The following is a 20,208-nucleotide window of genomic DNA, read 5'->3' on the forward strand; positions in this document are numbered from 1 at the left end:
AGGAATGGTTTTGGGCATTGCTTCTGGAGGAATTTCTAAAGCTGGTCCCTGCATTGTGCCTACAGCCACGCTTGGCACCTGCTCCAGGCTTAGTGCAAATGCTGCTGCTTAAAACCCAGACTCAGTCCCTGGCCTCCTCCTCACACACAGTTTCAGAGCTGCCACTGCTCATTTGGTCCTGACCTTCCATCCCACCTGTTTTTCCAGCATGTCCCTGATGACAGTTTGGCTTTCAGAAGTCTGCAGAGAACAGAATTAGTGGGCTCATCCCAGCCACAGCCACCTGCAGCTTTTGGAGTGTAAAGCCCAAGCTGGATGAGGCTCTGAGCAGCCTGGTCTAGTGGAAGGTGTCCCTGGCCATGGTGGAGGGTGGAACCAGGTGATCTTTAAGGTCTCTTCCAACCCCCAAACCATGATGATTCTGTGTTCAGTGAGCTTCCAGACAGTATTTCATCCTGACCACGTGCTTCGTGCTAAACCCCAGCAGGCTCCTGACAATGATGCTTTGTTTAACTCATCTCTGCTCTTACTAATTATCTGTTAGGAAAGATTGCAAAATAGAGGTCCTCAAATTGCAGCACTTCATCAGTTTGGGCAGCTGCTCTCTCTGAATTAAAAGTTCAGATTCGTTTTCCATGGGCTGGTCCTGCTGTGTGCTGCATGACCTACATCCAGCGATGGATGTAACAGGACCAGTCGATGGAGGCAAAGTGAACCAGCAAAGCTTGGCCTGTGGCTTTTGTTGGGTTTGGGATTGGAGTAGTTGCAGCAGTTTGCTGTGATGATTCCGTTTTCTTCCTTACCTCTCTGGATTTGCTGGGGATGATCATTCTCAGTAGTCCTGCTTGGAGCAGGAGTTTGTGCTGGAGACCCTGAGCCTGTCCATGCAGACATGTCCTCTGGTGCCATCCACAGATCTTATGCTTGGGTTTTTCTACCCATTTTGAGTTCTTCAGCTTGAAGATGGAGTCAAAATAAAACTTCAGACCAAGTGTCCCTCTGGCTTGCCTCCATTTTTTCCTAGAGAGCCAGGCATGTATGGAGGGATGACTGAAAAGCTGGCTGGGTGCTCAGAGAGCTGGAGGGATTTTGTGCTGGGTGCTCCTTCCTGCTCCCAGCAGTGTTGAGCATCCAGCTGCTTTTTAGTTGTTGTTGCAAAGGGCTTCAATTAATAAAATCATCCCTGATAACCTTCATGTTATATGCCCTGGTTTTCTGGACAAATCAAATCAAGGAAAGTTGTGTTGACTGCCTGAACAGAGGTGATAAAGGTTCTTCCAGAACCGTCCCCTGGTTTCCTTTGTAGTGTTTGAGCCTGTTCCACCTCCTCTTTGGTGCTTATACCCTCCATGTTCTTATAAAAAATAAAACTGGAGGTTGTTTATGCAAGCTCCATCCAGATATTTCTTGTACTTGTTCTTCTTGTCTTCACTTTTGCTGTTCTTCCCTGAATGGTATTTTGGGAAGAAAGATGTGTTTCTGTCCGTGTTGTGTGACACCTGGCCAGGGGACACTGCTCCTCAGGAAAAACTGCTCCTGCTGCTCTGCTGCTCTGTGGGTGCCTTGTCCTTTGTCCATTTGTAAAACTGAGGTCAGGAGAGGCAGGTGAGGGACACGAGGGGAGTACAGGAGAATAAAGAGCAAACAGCCTTCCTTTATAATAAAGCTCATTGACATCAAGGTGCAAAGTGCTTCCTGTGGAAATACAGGGGGCTGGAATTCAGTCAGCTTAAAATAAAACCAGGACACCTTTGATGGGTGTGAGAACAAAGAGGTGGGACGTCAAAACAGGTGTTGGTGTGGCTTCTCTGCCTCTGTTGCTTCAGCTAAAACCACTTTGCAGATGGGACAGAGAGGGGCTGGGACAGCCCATGAGAATGGTGCTTGCCACCAGGACTGGGTTGTTCTGATGGAGTTTGTGGACAGGCAGTGCCTGCCTGCTCCCCATGTGGTGCCACCCCACCAGCAGCAACTCCTGGTGTCTTGTGCTGCTTCCAGGGTGGGCAGGAGAGATGTGCCAGAGAGCTGGGAGCACAGGAGCACTTCTGCCATGCAGTGGTTTGTAGAAAAACACCTTCTTGGGCCTCTGGTGTGTCTGGGAGGGTGTGTTGATGGATCACTGGGGTAACACGGGTATGGTTGAGCCTCAGAGCAACATGAGTCTGCAGTGCAGCTCTCAGGCTCCCAGGATCTGCTGCAAAGTGGCTGTAAAATATGGTGCAAAAAACCTGAGAGGTCAGTCAGGAATGGGGTGCTTGGAAGTTCGCCCATGTGCAAAGGCAGCTCGGATCCTGTGAAGTGCAGTTTCTTAATGCCTCTGCTTTTGTCTTCCTTTTCTTTTCACCTCATACCAGGATGAAGAGGAAGAGATCAAACAAGAAATTAACATGCTAAAAAAGTATTCTCATCACCGAAATATTGCTACATACTATGGTGCTTTTATTAAAAAGAACCCACCAGGAATGGATGATCAGCTCTGGGTAAGTTGCTTTCTTTTCTTTAAAATAACTGGGATTTGACAGAGATTTTTTACTCTGAATTGTCCTCTTACCAGCACCCAGCTTACACAGAACCCCTTATTTTGCATTCATCTTTTTCAAAGTCATGGCTTTGATCAGGCTCTTGCTGCTCTGCAAAACACGTCTCCATTTTGCCATAAAATCTTTGCAGGCTGATGGTAAACTAGTTTTTATTCTGAAGTGTCATTAGCAATGTCTTTATTACAACAGTCAGTTGGAAATCATTCCATCTTCTTGCATTTGGAGAGAGCTGGGAAATCTCTGGGAAGATGGAGGCTGGGGGTGATCCCTGCCAGCTCTTGGTGGTGCCTCTCTGCTTTACATTTTATGGAGCCTGTGCAGGGAGATGAAGAGGAGGGGGACAGTGAGGGGAGGTCAGGGGGATCTGTGGCTGCTCAGCCACTTTGGTGAAGACTCCTGACATTGCTGAAGGGCACCGAGCTGCTTTGTGTCCCCGAAAATCCTCATCTGCCTCTTCCTGCTGCTTCCCTTGTCAGGGCCTTCTTGGTTATTAATTCAGCATTCCCAGAGCAGGGAGGATGGAGTTTAAATCTGCTTTATCCCTGGGGAGAGACTGAGCATCAGAGCCCACTCCCTTTGGCAGCAGCTGGTGCTCAAGGGGCCAGGCAGGGCAGTGGCACAGTGAGTCAGGGCTCAGGTCGTTGCTGTAAAATTAATTAAAGTTGTTGTGCTGTGTTCTGAGCTTGGCTGTGCTGGTTGGGGTCTCTGGAGCAGCAGCCTGCAGAGCCTCTGGCCATCAGAGCAGCAGTGTAGGACCCTGCTTTCCTTAGAGGTCTCTTGGAGTGAAGGCTCCATTGGAGTTGCCATCAGTACAACGACCTGGATGTTGTCCTGTGGTTGAGAAAGTCTTTATTTCCTCACAGTCTTGTAAATCCAGTAAATTCTGCCTTACCCATGTGTGGTTTTCAAAGCTTTTTTGTGCTTGAGCGAGGTTGCTGCAGCCTAATTTTTCAAGGGTGACAAATATCCATGGTTCTCTTGGGGGACCATGGAGATGCTGAAGAGCAGCAGCACACTCTTCCCTCTACTTTCTGTACCACAGAAGCTTTATTTTAGCAAAATGTTTGGTGACTTTAGCTGTTTGCCCCTGCATCCACATGCCAGAGTATCCAGTGGAAGTCGAGGGATTTGGAGGAGGTTCCTCCCAGGAGAAAACTACAGCTGATAGACTTCTGTGCCAGTTTGTTCCCCAAGACTTTCTGATACACTGAATTATTGGGAAGACTTGGGGGCTTGGATTCCAGGCATGTTCCTAGCCTGGGTGTCCAGGTTATCTTTGGTGGAAACTCTTGAAAACCATGTTCTTTGCAGCTGGCCTGGGATTCAGTGAGGCAAAAGCTGTCAGGCTGAGAAATGCTCTTGCACACCATGAAATGCCATTTGGCTTTGGCTGGTTTATATATTTTTTTTTTTTAAGTGAAATATTAAAACAACCCACAATGTTCTTCCTTATGCTGCAGGAGTGCCTGGAGGGGAAAAAAATCCCACCAACTCTGTGCCAAGCCCCCCAGTATTGAGAGGAGCCCTCCCTGGGGCTGGGCTCTGCTCAGTGCCTTTACACTGGTTGGGTCTGGGATTTGTGTGCTCTGACCAGGCAAGAGGGTTTGGTTTTGTTTCTTTCCTCCAACTCTAGTACAAAGAGCTCTTGGCATACACAAGTGTTAATAAAAGAACAGTCCAAACTTTCAAAAAGAAAAGCTTCTTGGATTAAGAGGCATGTCCTGAAGAGTGGTGGTGTGGAGCTGTGTCAGGGGAGGTTTAAGGTGGGTTTGAGGAAAGGGTTGTGCACCCGATGGGTGGCTGGGCACTGGAATAAACTCCTCAGGGAAGTGGTCACAGCACCAAGTCTGACAGAATTCAGAAAGTGTTTGGACAAAGCTCTCAGGCACAGGGTGGAATTCTTGGGGTTTTCCTGTTCAGGATGAGGAGTTGGATTCGATGGTGCTTGTGGGATCCCTTCCTACTCAGCATATTCTGTGATTCTTCATCGATCCCCATCACCGTGACACAGCAGAGGAGGCTGTAGGTGCTGTATCACCTTCACATGCCCCAGGTCAGGGCTTTTCCTGGGTTTTCCCTGGTGGATCACCCAGTCATGCAAAGGGAGAAGATGGTCACAATCCAGCTATGCTGCTTGTTCTTGCCCCCTGGAAAAGGCAGATTAGATAATCTGAATTATCTACCAGACCACTGCCGCTCCTCTCAATTTGGGGCCTTTCTCATGTGTTAGTGAAAAAGATTTTTTCAAAAGCTGCTTTTCTTGCACTGGGGTGTGAGGGAGTTTTTAAGTCAATGCCCAGTGTTGGGACTGGTGGAGGTATTCCTGGGAAAACTCCCCAGCCCCGGAGGAGAGGTGTGCTGGTACCACTGTGTTAAATAGCTGCTGTTTCAGGATCTGATTGAATTAGGACTTGTGTGAACTCTATCAGTCTTGCCTCACAGATAAAGGCTTGTTTATTTTTCATTGGCTCTTTGTTGAAATAAAACTGTTTCTGATAATGCCCAAGTAATTCTTTTTATCGACACTCGGGAGGCTGATACGGAAATAAAAAATAGGGAACTCTTTCAGTGGAGATTAAGATCTCTCAGAAACGTGGCAGGCTTCCCACATGAAGTATTGTCAGTGCTGCTGCTCCATTCCACAGCAGCTGACTAAAAAACCCTGTTTTCAGAAATTAGGGAGCTGTGCAGAGGGTGCTATAGCAGATGCATCACAAATCTGCTATGATAGGCAAAAAAAAAGGAAGCAAATGTCATAGGCACAACCTTTATGAAACATTTAAAAAGAAATTTAAAAATATGAGGTAGGTTTATTCTTGTGTTGGATAATGTGTTGCATTCTGGGGTGCTTGGGGAGGGTTTGTGCATCTCTCTAGCTGAGGCGAGGGGGTCCTGCTCTGGTGCAAAGGGACAGGGTGAGGGTGGCCTGCAGAAACTGGGGAAATTCCCAGGGGATGTGAGGATCCAGATAATCAATAAACTGCTGCTTCTCAGAGTTAAACTCACTCAATTCCCCTTGCTCTTCTCAAATCTAAGCTGTGGGATACCTGGTTGTGCATAACCCAGAGAGCTTGTTGAGGTATTTTGGGGTGGGTGGGTGTTTTTTTTAAATGGTGGGAGGTGAGGCATTCCTTAAGAAGCGAGAGCTGGATGGGGGAGGTGACCCCATCCCAAAGGAGCCCTGCCCTGAGCACTGCTGGAAGCTGCAGGCACTGTGACCCCCATACACTGTGCCCGTGTGCAGGGTCGTGGAGATGCCACTCAGCTGGACACTTGTCATCTGCCCTTGCTGTCCCCTGTGAGCTGAGGCCATGGCCAGAGCAGCCCCCCCAGCATGTGCAGTGGGCACAGGGGCTGTGCAGAGTGTGGGGGCTGAGCAAAGGCTGGCAGAGTCCACCCAGGGCAGGGCAGAGCCCGCGGGGTCCCCAGGGCCGGCGCTGGCTTCGATGGATGGGCTGCCATGGCAACCCTGCCCGCAGCTGCATCTGTCACCAAGGGGGACACATTGCTGATGGGCAGGTTGCCAGATACCCACGTGGTGAGGTGGCCTCTGGGGTGTCCTCTGCAGCAGATTATCTGGGCCAGCGTGGGGGGAAAAAAGAATGAGGGTGATGTGGGAACAGCCCCTCGGTCAGGGCACTGCTGCAGCTGTGCAATGTTGTGATTGTGTAGCTGCAATGTGTTTTTTCACTCTGTTGAGCTCTAGGGCCCCTTTGAATTGCTTTAGGGTGATGTGAACAGAGTCACACCAGGGATCTGGAGAGCAGAAATGGGGGCAGCAAGGCTCTATTGAAAATCGAGCATGAGCTGTCAAAGCACTGGGTTGCACCTGTGCAGCTCTGAGCAGGATTGCTCTTAGTCTGCTTGTATACCCTGAAAAATATTTTTGGGCAGTTGCTGATTCTTTGCATTACAGAAATTAGATCATGAAACATTTGAGAGGGGTCAGTTTTTGATGGAGCTGTATCTCTCTTTATTCTCTCCAAGGTCTAATATCCTGGGGGAGTGTGAGAGGATCAGAGCTGCTCCTCTGGCCCCTGACCAGGAGCTCAGGTTTACCAGAGCAGATTTCTTCTGCTGTCTGGCAGAGGAATCCAGCACTATTTAACTCTCACTGCTCTTCAAAGCAATGTCAGTGCTGTAAACACTGCAGCACTGTGAGCCCAGCTCCTTTTGCTGCCATCCCTAACCCAAAGACATCAGCCTGCTCAAGACCCATGGTGTCAGCTGCCTGCTGCCTCCCCAAGGGGCATGGCTTGCTTGGCTGGGATTGACATCCAGGGAGATGCAGGCAAGTCATTTATTGAGGAACTCATGTGAGAGCACTTGGATGCTGCTGTTGGAGAGGAGAGAGCAGAGCAGAGCTGGCCCCTGTGCTCCCACCTGGACGTGCAGCTGCAGTGTCAGCCTGTTCCCACCCCAGCACCAACAGAAACAATGAAAACCTGGCCTTGTCTCGCTGCTGAATGTTTTAGTTGCTGCTTAACACCCATTGGATTGCTATTTCTGTTTCTGAAATGGGCTTCAGCTTTTCTCTGATCCACCAAGGGAAGGTCTCTGTGTTTCTGATGCTCCATCGCTGCCTCCAGGTGCCATGACGTGGGGCATGAGGGTCTCCTCTGCATGGGAGCCAGGCTGAGGGGTGGGATGAGAAACTTGAGTGACCTGGGCATATGGGACCATGTTGCACCCAGGTTCTGTTTACACACACAGCAGAAGGATTGATTTCCAGCAGCATTTAGCCTGAGGGTGTTGTGTGCTTGTTTTCTGTAACTTCAGAGAAGTCAAATTGTTCCTGAGCTGAGGCATAGGAGCACAGAAGGATTTGTCTTGTGTAATAAAGGATTTGATTTGGGGAGTTCCTCTGGACAAGCTGGAGCAGTTCACTGCAAGATGAATTGGGGTTGGTGTTCTGGAGATGCTCAGGTTTGAGCTCTTCCAGGTAATACACAGCAGTGATTGGAACAGAGGTCTTGCCATTCCCAAACTGAGGAAAGTAGTGGTTGATCTGAAAACTCAAAATGCTATTTAAACAAAAAATTCATGAGACAGCAGGACACAGAGATTTACAATTGCAGCTTCTGAATTTGCCTTGCTTATGAAGTTTGCTGTCACTCTGGTATGAAGAGCTAAACAAATGCTAAATGAACTGTATTTAAAAATACTTCAATAAATGTCCTTGCAAATTAAATTTCAGAAGATGATCTTACCTTTAGCCCATCTTGATGATAATTTTAATTATGGTTAATATAAATTCAATATCCGTTTCCAGTTTATTGTCTTACTTCATCATGACTTCATCCCTTAAGAAAATTGGTAATGATGCAAGTGTGTGAGTGCAACGCACTCACCCAGAGCTATGAGATTGGTGAGAAAATATTTTAGTATCCAAGTGCCCTTTGAAGCCTTTTCTGAGTGTATTAAACTCTGCCCTAAAATGAGCAAGAACTTCTGCTTTTAATTTTTCTCCTGGAAGACTGTTGGTTTCCATCTTAAACATGGAACAATGTTCATAAATTGATTTTATGGTAGTATCTGCATTGTTCTTCTCCCTCTCTGGTGCTTGCCTGTCCTTATTGTTGGCAATATACACAGATAGCCTGTAAGTATTCATTCTCTGCATGGCTGAACAAGCCCTTAGCTGCTCTGAGGAGACCTGGTCATGTTCCTGTACCCACTCCAGTGTGCATTTATTGTTCTTTGGCTCCATCACCCAGCAGGACATCAGTGCTGTGGGTCAGGTCTGACCTGGCCTGTTGGGTGTCTCCTTGGCCTGCCACCATCTGTGGTTCCTCTCCTTGGAGGCTGCACTGTATGAGCTGTGGTTGGGAATTCTGTAGCATCCTTCCTGCTGAGGAGCATGAGAAGCCATGGAAGCAAAAAGGGATCCCAGTGCTGCACACAGCAGCCACCTAAACGTGGGAATGGAGGCTGTTCAAATGAGGTGTCATCAGCTCTCCATCAGGGACAAGGATCCTCAGGTAGCCTTGTCACCTTGCTGCTGCTGGTTTTCTTAGAGAATTCATGGCAAAGCTTTCAAAGTGTTCATGGTGCTCAGCCCCCTTGGGTCTGGAGCCTCTTGGTGCTGGCAGAGATCTGCCAGTGCTGGATATTTCCCTGTGGATGTTATGGGACTATGCATGTCTTAAAAAACTGAGTTGGAAACACCCCTTCTGTGACTTTCTCTTTTTCTCTCTGTTAATTTAATCTCCAGGAGGTTTCACAGTTACAGATTTGGGATACATCAGCAGGTGGCTGTATTATTCCCCTCCTGGTGTGAAGTTAATCTTTGCTCTGTGGAAATCAAGGGCAGGGTAGAGGACCAAGCAAACTGCCAGCTCCATTAAGATAATCTGGCAAATTAATGGATGTACTGTGTACTTTTAATGGGATTTCTTCCATATTCTTTTAAGCATTTTGTTTGCCATGCACAGCATAGTGAGCCCTTCCTCTTCTTCTTGCTCCAAACCCTGGTGAGAGCCTGTGGAAGAGTTTCCATGGAAGAAGACTGGAGGGGGCAGCATTTTGGATTGCAAGATGTTTGTGGCTGGCTCAGCTATCCAGGATTTTCCTTTCCATATTTGCTGCTGTAGTATCCCAGATGTTAGTTTAATCAGACACACATGCAGAGGCTGATATTCCACACGTGTCAATCGTCCAGAGGGAAGAAAGAGGAAAAGCAACTTCAAAACCAGTTGTTCCATTATTCCCCATTCACTGAGCAATGAGCAAGCAGGAGTTTAGGCCATGTCAGTGACCCATCTGGATGGCTTGGCTGCTGCTGGGGTGAAAGAGCTGTAGGTGCGTTCCTTGCCTTTGCACAGGGCAAATTTTGGCCAGTGATTCATCCATTTCTGCTATTTTTCCATTTCTTGAAGACACTTTCATGACTTAACAGGGGTATTCCAAGAATTTTTCAGCACCAGTTCAGGAAGAAAAGAGAAATTTAACATCAAAATTAAAGGTAGCAGCATGGTCAAAGCCAAGTAAGGTATAGTCTGCTCAAATATTTTATTTAGCCTGAAGGTTTATGGCAGTCCTGTGTCTGGATTTTATGATTATTATAATTTATTATAGTCTTAAATCACTGCATTTGTACAATTTGGTCAGGAATAACCCTTCTGCTGTTTTAATTCTCTTCTTGGCCTGTGCTTTTAATAGTGATGTCACTTGTTTGGAGAACGTTAAATGCCATGTAAGCCTCATGTGATAAGAAACTTGAAACATGCACATCGAAGAACCTGGCAAGGGAATATCTTCAAGTAGGAAGATCTAATTGGAAAACATGGTTTCACATCTGAGAGGAAGGCACTTGCACAGGCCTTGGAGGAGGCTTGTTGCACACATGGGCTGTGCTCACTTTCTGGAGCAGGCTGATGGCTCCTGCACACCCTGGGGATCTGCAAAGTCCCAGGGAGTCAGACTCGCATCCCGTGCTATTTTTGTAATGTTTATTTCACAGTTGTTCAATGACAAGATTAAGTTCGGGCTGGGTTAGATCATTACACTTCTATATTTGATATTTTGAAACTTTGGAAATTTCTACCACTTTGGTACAAGTGGTGGTGGCCAGTCATGTTGGAACCAGCCTGAGCAGTAGGACAGCAGCTCTCTCCTGGGAAACCTGACACTGCTTGGCAGCCTTGCCCTCAAAGGAGGTTTCCTGCTCAAAGACATGGTCAGACCTAAAGGTTGTCTGGTTAAATGAAAAATAAAAATTGAAAAGTACACCTTGTTCCTAAATCATAGGAAGCTTTCAAGTATCTGCCTCCATACCTTTGTATTTTCAGATTTGAAGAACTTGCATGCAAGAGGCAGAGTTTTGTTTTATTGCTGTTGATAGAAAACATTGATCAGAAGTATAAAGCAGGGCATGTAGGGGTTGGGTTTGAGATTCTGATCTCCTCCACTGATTTTCAGCACTAGACTGATTCCTGTTTCTTGTTCTCAATCTTCTGGAGGGCCACAAGCCTTTCAAGCCTTCCAGCGTTTTATTGTTTCATTTTATAACAAACCTCAAATGGATTGCAAGGTGATAGGTCCAGGATGATGTTCCAATGGCTCTGTGTAGTAACATGGGGTCCCCACAGAAGCAGTGCCAGTGTCAGGATGCTGCTGCTGGTGTCACTGCACGACGTTTGTGTCATTAATTACATCCCTGTTCCCTTTGGCAGCTGGTGATGGAGTTCTGCGGCGCGGGCTCCGTCACTGACCTCATCAAGAACACGAAGGGGAACACCTTGAAGGAGGAGTGGATTGCCTACATCTGCAGAGAGATTTTGCGGGTACGTGTCCAGGGGGAGCTGAATGCTGTTGGGAACGTGGCAGTTCAGTGCTCAGGGGACACAGGAAGCCTTTGGCTCCACAGATTTCGTGGATGCTGTGCTGCCATGGGCCTGCGGTGCCGGCAGGCGTGAATGATTCATGTGCCTGTATGATGCATAATAAATAAGCCCTGCTTAATGCCCTTTAGCTTTGTTAGTTGCCTGAATTTTAACCCTCTTTTTCCTTCAACAAAAATATAATCTCCTCTTAGTATTAAAAGGGCAAAGATTTATTTATGTTTAGAATTACATTTTTAGTTAACAGAAAGGTGAGGACTGATAAAGTCTGTGGAAAGAAGAATCTTCATGATTAAAAAGCATCCTCTGTTTTATTAAATCCACATCTGAGTTTAATGAGGATGCTGCAGCTTTTATACTCACGATGTAAATGTTTGACTGAAATGTCTTAAAATGGGCCATGCCAGAATTTCATTTACTGGGAGATGGCAGCTTCAGCAAAGACTTTCCTGCATTTTGCATTGCTGAGATTAGAGGATGGGGTTGGAATGGTTGCCCTACATTAAAATCTATTGCTCTATGAACCAAAGAATTGTTCAAGAGAAAACAGGAATATTTGGCATGTGAAGGAAACCTGTACAAGAGCCATCAAGTGATAGGATAAGAGGAAAAGGCCTCAAGTTGCACTAGGGGAAATTCAGGAAAAATTTCTTCATCAAAGGGGTTGTTAAGCACTGGAACAGGCTGTCCAGGGAAGGATGGATCCCCATCCTTGGGGGGATTTAAAAGAGATGTGGCTGTGCCACTTAGGAACATGGTTTTGTGGGGGCCTTGGCAGTTGTCAAGGTTATGGTTGAACTCTGTGGTCTCATAGTTATTTTCCAACCTAAACAATTGTTTGATTCTATGAAAGAAAATGAGGCAAAATGAGCTCTCCAAATGGATGTGCCTGACACTGAGGCTGCCACGGGTATCCAGAGGTGACACAGCATTTATGCATTGACCCTGAATGCCTCTGTCCACACCAGAGTGATGTGCAGAAGATGCTGGCACTGTAACTCATCAGCTTTTGTAAGGACACTGCTTTCAGTGCCAGGAGGCCACAGTTACATGGGTTTATTTTAAGTGTATGAGCTCCATGAGCCTGCTCCTTAAAATAGTCCCTGGCAGTGACTCACATCCCAGCCTTTAATTCATGTCCCGGGGCCAGCTCTGGGTGTCACCTATTGCATTTTGACCACACACTGGGGTGGTGGTGGGTGACCTCTGTGGGGTTTGGGTGAGGAAAGGCTTCCAGTTCACACTGCAGAACGTGGCTCAGGCATGGTTCAGACAGTGAGGGACAGCTGGAATTCTAACACGATCCCACAATGTTAAAGGATTTATTGAAATCCTGTGGAATTTTTGTTTTGCCTCAAATGCTCAAAGGTGCCTGTAACCAAGTATAGCTTAAAAAAGGATTCCTATACAGATATAATCTGTTCCACAGTTTTCTCAAGGTAATGAGCATAAAATGACTAATAACTACCAGAAGTGATAGCAGAAATCCTTTTCTTCCTCAAATATGAATGTTTAATGTGAAATGCAAAGCTAGTGCAAAATTAGTTTTTGAAGTAATCCATATTTTTCCTAAGATGGCAATCTGGGTGGATTTTGCTTTAAAACTGAAATAATAAATTAATTAAATAAAAATGTGGGTTGCAAAAAGAAATTAATGAGCTAATAAACCAGCACAACAGCAAAGCTAGTTTACCTTTAGCCTTTGAGATAGGCTTTTCACTTGAGCTATATCTCTATTAGGGATATGTGCAAGTTATAACATTTGTATTTGCATGGTAGCTTTTTTAATACAAGTTTCTCAGTGTACTGAAATCCAGTTTATTGGACCGATAAAACAAGAGAATTGTTTTCTTCAGTTTCTGGATGGTGGAAATGGAGAAAGGAGACAAACCCATTCTATTATTTCTGCCACAAAAATGACTCCCTGAGGCAAGGCAACACATGGGGGAAATCATGTCTGGAGTGATGGAAGAATTTGGGTTAATGCAAGTTCCTGCTGGAATGTAAAAGATTGGGTTAAAAACCCTGCAGAATGGACAGGCTCCTCGCCAGGCATCCTCCCAGCATGGGACATGGGACAGTGTTTGCAGCATGGGATAAACAAAAGCATTCTCAAGTGTTTAACTCCAACTGTGAACCTTTCATTTCTGGAGCATAATTGGTTGAGGAGGAAGGTCAGAAAACAACATGCTTTGAACTTGGGTTCCTCTAACCTTTCTCTGAATTCTCCAGGGCTTGAGTCATCTACACCAGCACAAAGTAATTCATCGGGACATCAAGGGCCAGAACGTATTGCTGACAGAAAATGCAGAAGTGAAACTAGGTAAGGGTGGGTTACAGCTCCTGGAAACTGCAGGTGGGCTGGCTGGGGAGAAACAGCAAAACTGGCTCATGCATGATCTGAAGAAAGAGGATGGGTACCAAGAGCTCCTCTGTGTTTTGTTATGTTGGCTTTGATACGTGACCTTGGGTGCTGCCCGAGTGCTGTGCCTCAAACTGCCAGGGGTTGATGGCCAGGCTCTGCTTGCACAGATGCACCTGCAGTGGTGTTTCTGCTCAGACAGCTCTGCCACAGGGTACAGGTTAAGCAAACAACTCCAATTTTTCATGTCCTGGATTGAAAATTGCCCTGTGATTACCACCAAATGTTGTCAGTGGCTGTTCCTCCACAGCTGCATAGCAGTGTCCTGGAGAATAATCCATTTTCAGTTTAGCATGACATAATCCAGACTCCTTTTCCAAGCTAACCTGATGGAGGGGTTTAATTTGCAAGAACTACTCTGAATTTTGTGCACTCTGTTAGTCACCCTGGAGAGGAATAGACATTGGTGTGGAGATCATATGGAAGGCAGCAAATCAGTGTAGATGATGTGTTCACATCCTCACTTTTCCAGTATTGATGTTATTGAGGCTGTCCTTGCACAATTAATTTATGCTGTGATGGAAGATCCCTTACACTGGTCATATGTGGTAAGAGCCTGGTTTTCCCATGCCTCCTCTCTCCCTCTACAGCAGAATAAAACCCTGGCTTAACAGATGGCACCACCAGCTCGTTGGGCTTGATGCTGGTGAGGATTCCTCTCCAAGGAGAAATTCTCCAGGGCAGATCTCTAGGCATTGTGTTGTGCAAAGTGCAGTTAGTGGACTGTAGAGTATTCTCTCATTGGTTTGATTTCATTATTTTTTGCTTCATTTTGCAGCTCTCTGCTTGACATTTCCCATGGGTCTTTGTCCTTGGTCCTTAGTTCCTTGAATCTTTTGCATTTCTGTCATTTGCAGCAAGAATTTAGGTAGAAAAATGAGGCTTCCACCAGTATTTGGCAGGCTTCAATTCAAATGAGCAAGCATAGAACAAAGGCTGCTGCTTATTCATGTTGCTAACCCTGTTTCTCATTAGTATGAGGAGCTGTGATTTCTTTTCATTGCCTCCTGGCAAGGAGGAAAAGGCACAGGGTTTTGTACAAAACCTGGACATCAGATGATCAAGTTTGTCCTTGACTGACCTCTGTTGATGCCAGCAGAGATCAAACAGGAATGTCTTCAGCCACGTCCTCCTTTCCTGGCTGTGTAGGGTTGTTCTGAATGAACAGTGTTTTACATTCAGCAGCAGAGCATTGCTCAGGTTTGTCTCTGACCTCACTTTGCCCCGTTGTCTCCCAGTGGATTTTGGTGTCAGTGCCCAGCTGGACAGGACGGTGGGCAGGAGGAACACCTTCATTGGCACGCCTTACTGGATGGCCCCCGAGGTCATCGCCTGCGACGAAAATCCCGATGCCACTTACGACTTCAAGGTACCTAACCCAGCATCTTCCTGCTCAGGAATTCAGGATATCACTGCAGCACTGAAAAGCACATTGGCAGGCATTGCAGGCTCCTCCTGCTTTCTGGCTGTGGGATTTTGGGATGCCAGTTCAGGTCCAGCCTGAATCTTTGTCGTGCCGTTCACGTATCCGAATTTACTGTGAGAAGTCTTTCCCTGCATGGAGAAAGGTGTCACAACTCAGGCTTCCTACCTGCTACCCTGCTTTTTTGGTGCCGTGTATTTAAATACTCCAGTCAAACAAGCTGTATTTGCTCTATTTACTCTGGAGAGGAGTCAGGTCAGGTTTAGAAAGGTAAAATCACATCCTGTGGCCTGCAGGCTGGTATTCACAGGGAGATGTGAAGGCTGCCACACAATCAGACGTTTAGGGGGCTGACCTACTTTTCACATGTCTCTCCAGCCTGTTTGAAGTTTATTTTTGGATCGGTGGCAGCACAACATCGCTGCTGAGTTAAAATGTGGCACAGAGCCCTGTGCCATGCAGCAGATCCACAGGAAGGAGTCCCACCTGCCCATTCAAACTACAGTGAGGTCTGATGTTTCAAGCAGGGAGAGCTTGTTAGAGTTTATCCTGTTTCTGCTTCACTACAAAGTTTCTGGACACACATCTGTAGAAGTATCCCTTGGTTTTTTGTCCCTTGGTTTTTTGAAGTGTCCAGAACTTGAATTTCTAGTTCCAAATCTCCTAAGGTCCACTGAGTGTGTCCAGAGAGGAGGGCAGGGTGTTGCCACATGAACTCTGGGGGGAAGCTCAGGCATATGTGAAGCTTGCTGTACTTCTGGTCATGTGCATGCTGAGAGGTCACTTCACCAGGTGATGTTTAAAAAGGACTTTGAGACCCTCTGGTGTGAGCTGCTTTCTAAAAGTAGAACACTCCAACGTAACAAGCCACAGCCCACCATTGTGGTACAATTTCGGCCGTAATTACTGATTGTTCAGAGAATTTTTTGAGAAATGAATGATTTTAAAGAAGCCAAATGATACTTTGCTATTGCAGCCATTTAAGTGCATCGGTCAGCTTTTGAACCGAAGGTTTTCTGGAGAGCACCTCTCCAGTATGAGTTCAGACTCTGGGTTACAGAAATTGTTAATGATGAGGACATGTAGAAATAGTTTAATCTCCAGTTACTTATTACTCTTTGATAAACCAATTACAACAAGCATTTCCTCAGCTCTGCTGAGGGCAGTGCTTCCTGGGGGGGCTGCACCCTGCACTGGCTGTTCTCACCACTGACAGCTGCCTGTGCAATACTCTCATTAATCACAGCTTTTTATTATTATTTTTTTTTAAAGGGCTGATATCTTCATAGGCTGTTCCTAACCTCTGAAATCTCTGAGGATTTTCCTCCTGCCAGAATAACTGGGGCACTTAATATGCTGTGGGCTGATGCACAGTCTCCAGGACCAGAATCCCTCTATTGTCCCCGAGGATCAGATGCTGCAGCGAGCCTCTCTGAAGTTGGCTCTGGCCATTTTCCCGTGGCTGGGGGTGTGGAACAGGAGCTGATTGCTGCTGACACGCTCCATGCAGGGTGCTTTCAGAGCTCCTGGTGATGTGGGAGCCGCTGGACATTAGTCCATACCCCAGATCACATCCTTGCACCTGATGCTCTTGCTTTGAAGTAGGATGGGGAGGATGTAAATTATGATTATTTCTTTTAAAGGGGATGCAAATCAGATGCTCTCAGGTTTAGCTGGCTGGCTTAAAATACTGAGTACAAAAAATGAAATTCATAGGGTGAGAAAAGAAGTTCTCACAGGCTTAATCTCTTGGACAAAAAGCCTCTGATCTCACTGTTTTCTTAGCCAGAAAGAGATGTCTGTGTAATCTATGGAAGGAGGCAGTAAATACCTCCTCACATAAATAAACCACTTTTAAAAAGAACAAATAGAATCCCCCCCCCCATTGTTGAGGTTATTTGTTGTTTTTTCCCCCAGCCAGTCTTCCTTTTTTCTTTAGAGATATCTTGTCAATAAGCTTAGAACCAAAAGGAGGGGGAGAAAGGAGGCTGCTTCCCTTCCCAAGTCAAGGCAATGCAAATACATTAGCACAGCATCCCTTTGCTGGATGGACTGAAAGGCTTTTCAGTCTTAAAAATAAAAACCACTCAAAAAAAAAAAAAAAATCCTGATTTCCAGATCATTATAAAATGTGTGCTTCCCGCTGAGTTTTCTGCTTTCTCTGCGAGACTTAGAGAGATGATAATCCCTTTCTGTATTCCTCCAGCTTTAAGATCACTTGGCATCTTGCATATAATACTGGGCACCTCAATATGGAAAGACACATTAGGAATTTGGAAGGAGTTCAGTGGCAACCCAGAGAGAAGGGGTCATGTGTGCTGAATCATGTGGAAAGACTGTGATAATTAAGTATGCAGCAGAAATCCCAGCTGACCAGAAACAAAGAATGGATGAGACTGTGCTGTGAAAGGGCTGAAAATAAGATTTGAGAGAGAATTTTTAAGCAGGTACAAAGATGTGTAGCAAGGACAGCATTTGTTGAGGGAGAACTTGAGCTAAAAATGAGGAAAAGTGCCCGGAAATTGGAAATCCAAGTTGCCTTTCCTGGAGGGTGCATGTGAAAAGGTACTTGTGATTCCTAGAGGCTCTCTCTGGCTCTGGCTGGGCTTTTGGGACTCTTTACTGGGAAAAACAACCTTTCTAACAACAACTAAATGGTATGTTTAGAGGCTTGAGGCAGTTTAGAAAGAGCAGGTCTTGAACTGGAGAGGAGAAAAGTGAAGTGGGACTGCAGGGATGTGGCAGAAAGCAGGGCAAGAGCTGGATGTACCAGAGGAAGGGTGGAAGGCAGAGTCCATCCCTTGCAGCCTTAGGCAGAAGCACCAGCACTGGTCTGAGTCGTGTTCCCAGTCCAGCAGATGGGTTGTTCTCACTTCTCTCACTGGGCACGTCCAGCCTCTGCCTCCTGCACTGCCAGGAGAGCCACTCCATCTCTGGGGTTCATTGTCAGGGCTGGGGGTGCAGCCACAGCTCAGAAGTGATGGTGGGGTGGGGGGAGGCACTGGAGGGCAGCTCACTGCTGCTGTCTGGCAGGGAGCTGGGGATTTGGGTGTTGCTGTTGGCAGGGGAGAAGATGGAAGGGAGAGTGTTAGAGGTATGAAATGAAACTTTCCCAGATAGGTGCATTGTCTCTGCTCTGATCCTTCAGGAGACTCAGGGCTGAGCGAGGCTTGGGAACAGGGTAAATAAATGTGTACATTTCTCCTTGCACTGGCTGTGTCCCTCTGCTTTCTTCCACAGAGTGACTTGTGGTCTCTGGGGATAACAGCCATCGAGATGGCCGAAGGTGCTCCCCGTGAGTAGAGTCCTGCCTCTGTTCATTATCCCTGGGCTGTAAATGCTGGGATGTGCTGAGCTCTGTGCAAGGAACATCACCCCAAAGTTTTCCCTGGGATTGCTGAGGTGGAGCTCACAGCACCCGTGGGGACAAAGCTGCTGGGGCAGCATGGCCCAGGGGGCAGGGTGGGCAGTGAGCAAAGGCAGACCTGTGTGATATATTTTGGAGCACTCTGGGATGTGGTTTCCTCAAATAAAACACAGATGAAGAAGGGGTGGAGGGTTGGAAGCAGGTAAAACACCTCAGAGCTGGGTGCACCTGCACAGGTCACACTGCCACGGTTTTGAGCATTATCCTCAGAGTGTCCTGGCTGGAAAATGCAAGTAAATAAAGCAGAGCATAGTGCCACATGGCATGACCGTCCCATGCTCTGGTCCATTGATGGCAGCACCTGGCAGGTGCTGAGGACCTGGAGCTGCAGGAGCAGAGATGTCCCCAGCCAGTCCCTGCAGTGACCCTGGTGGTGCTGGGGACACTTGGTTGGGGACATCAGACCCTGAACTCACAGCCCTTGGGTGGGGACATCAGCCCCTGAACTCAAAGCCCTTGGTTGGGGACATCAGACCCTGAACTCAGCCCTTGGTTGGGGACATCAGCCCCTGAACTCACAGCCCTTGGCTGGGCTCTCAGCCCTCACCTGAGCCCCAGGGCTGGGGTTGTCTCTGGGAAGCTGCTGCTGCTGTCATCCTGCCACGAGGGTCTGGCAACCTCAGAGGAAGCTGGGATCTCCCAGCTGGATGTCTGTGCTGTATTTAATGCCTCTTCTTACAAATTGCAGCTCTGTGTGACATGCATCCCATGAGAGCCCTCTTCCTCATCCCCCGCAACCCGGCCCCAAGGTTGAAATCAAAGAAGTGGTGAGTTTCTTTCTCCATTTTAGGGGCTGTAAAAACATTGCTGGAGCAATATTTTTATGCATCTGGGCACGCTGAGGGCATGTTGTTGATATTTATGTAGTTTTGGGGATTGGTGATGGTCTCCAGCATCACCCTGGTGAGTGCAGGTTTGGGTCATGGTCTTCCATGGAAAGGAAATTTGTTTTGAGGATTCACCATGGGATGAAGGCCTTCCTTGGTATGCAGAGAGAGCAACACACTCACCCTGCAGAGTTGGCTTTTCCTGGGCAGTTTGTGCAGCCTGAGGTCTGATGACACTTTGCTTGGCTCCCATTTCATTCCAGTCAGGTTCCGCTCTCAAGTGGAAACATGTATCCAGGCCAAAAAAAAACCCAAAAAACAAAAAGGATGGTTTATCTTGAAGGCCCAGGAATGCAGAGATTTGTACTTTGTTTGGGATTTATTTTAAAATTTTTCAGGAAAAGATGCATCACTGTTTTGGGAAAAAAAATAAAAGGAAAGAAAGTGAGGCATGCCAATAAAAACCCACAGGAAAAATATTCCTGAAGCCCTGCCAGATGTTGTTTTGTTACTGTATGTTCTGTATTGATGGAAGTGGAGTCCTTAAAAACACTTGTCTTTGGTTTGTGCTGTTTTCCTGCCCCAGGTTCAGCAGTGGTTTAGTCAGGAAAGATCTGCCACATGTTAGAGAGGCAGCACTGCCCTGATGGGCTGGGCTCACAGGGGGAAGCTTTGCCTTAATCCTTTACATTTTGCTTAATATATTACGGATTGTGCACCAGTAAAAAGAAGAAGAGCCCATGGTGTGTTCTGACAGCACTTAGGGCAAGAGCAGCAAATACTTTATTGCTGCCAGAGGAGTGAGAGGGACTTGGAGTCCTCTGCTTTGGATGCATGGTGCTGGGGTTTTAGGACCAGCCTAAAAACTCACCCAGGCTTTGTTAGGAGGCATATTAGTTTTGTCAGCCTGATCATCAGCTGCTCCAGTACCAAACCAGGAGAGAGACCATTCCCAGCTGGCTCTGCAGAGGGTGTCAGATATTCTTGCTCTCTTTGCATGACCTTTTGAGGATACAGTTAGTCAGCTGAGAAAATAGCGTAGGTGCTTGTTTTCTGCCAGATCACCAGTCTGCTCCTTTGTTATCCTTACTCCTACAGCACAAAAAGGATTGTGAGACTTGAGAGTTTATTTTTCATACAAAAGTGCTGTTTATTCAGCAAAGACTCCCTCAGCCTCCAGGCAGAGGGGAGCTGATGAAAGCAGATTTTGAGCAGAATGTTTCCCCG

General features: G+C 46.7%; 1 protein-coding gene across 12 annotated transcripts in view; it reads left to right on the forward strand.

Moving 5' to 3' along the window:
* The window catches only part of TNIK (TRAF2 and NCK interacting kinase), a 154,269-nt gene that overhangs the window by 80,910 nt on the left and 53,151 nt on the right, over positions 1-20,208 (forward strand). For all 12 annotated transcript variants that reach the window (XM_085587353.1, XM_085587345.1, XM_085587348.1 and 9 more), the window contains exons 4-9: positions 2,355-2,480; positions 10,715-10,825; positions 13,115-13,205; positions 14,543-14,673; positions 17,968-18,022; positions 18,843-18,921. In XM_085587353.1, the coding sequence (XP_085443479.1) occupies positions 2,355-2,480; positions 10,715-10,825; positions 13,115-13,205; positions 14,543-14,673; positions 17,968-18,022; positions 18,843-18,921 (593 nt within the window). The remainder of the gene's footprint in view (positions 1-2,354; positions 2,481-10,714; positions 10,826-13,114; positions 13,206-14,542; positions 14,674-17,967; positions 18,023-18,842; positions 18,922-20,208) is intronic.

This window comes from Lonchura striata, chromosome 9 (assembly GCF_050655825.1).
Source record: "Lonchura striata isolate lonStrDom1 chromosome 9, ASM5065582v1, whole genome shotgun sequence".
Taxonomy (NCBI): domain Eukaryota; kingdom Metazoa; phylum Chordata; class Aves; order Passeriformes; family Estrildidae; genus Lonchura; species Lonchura striata.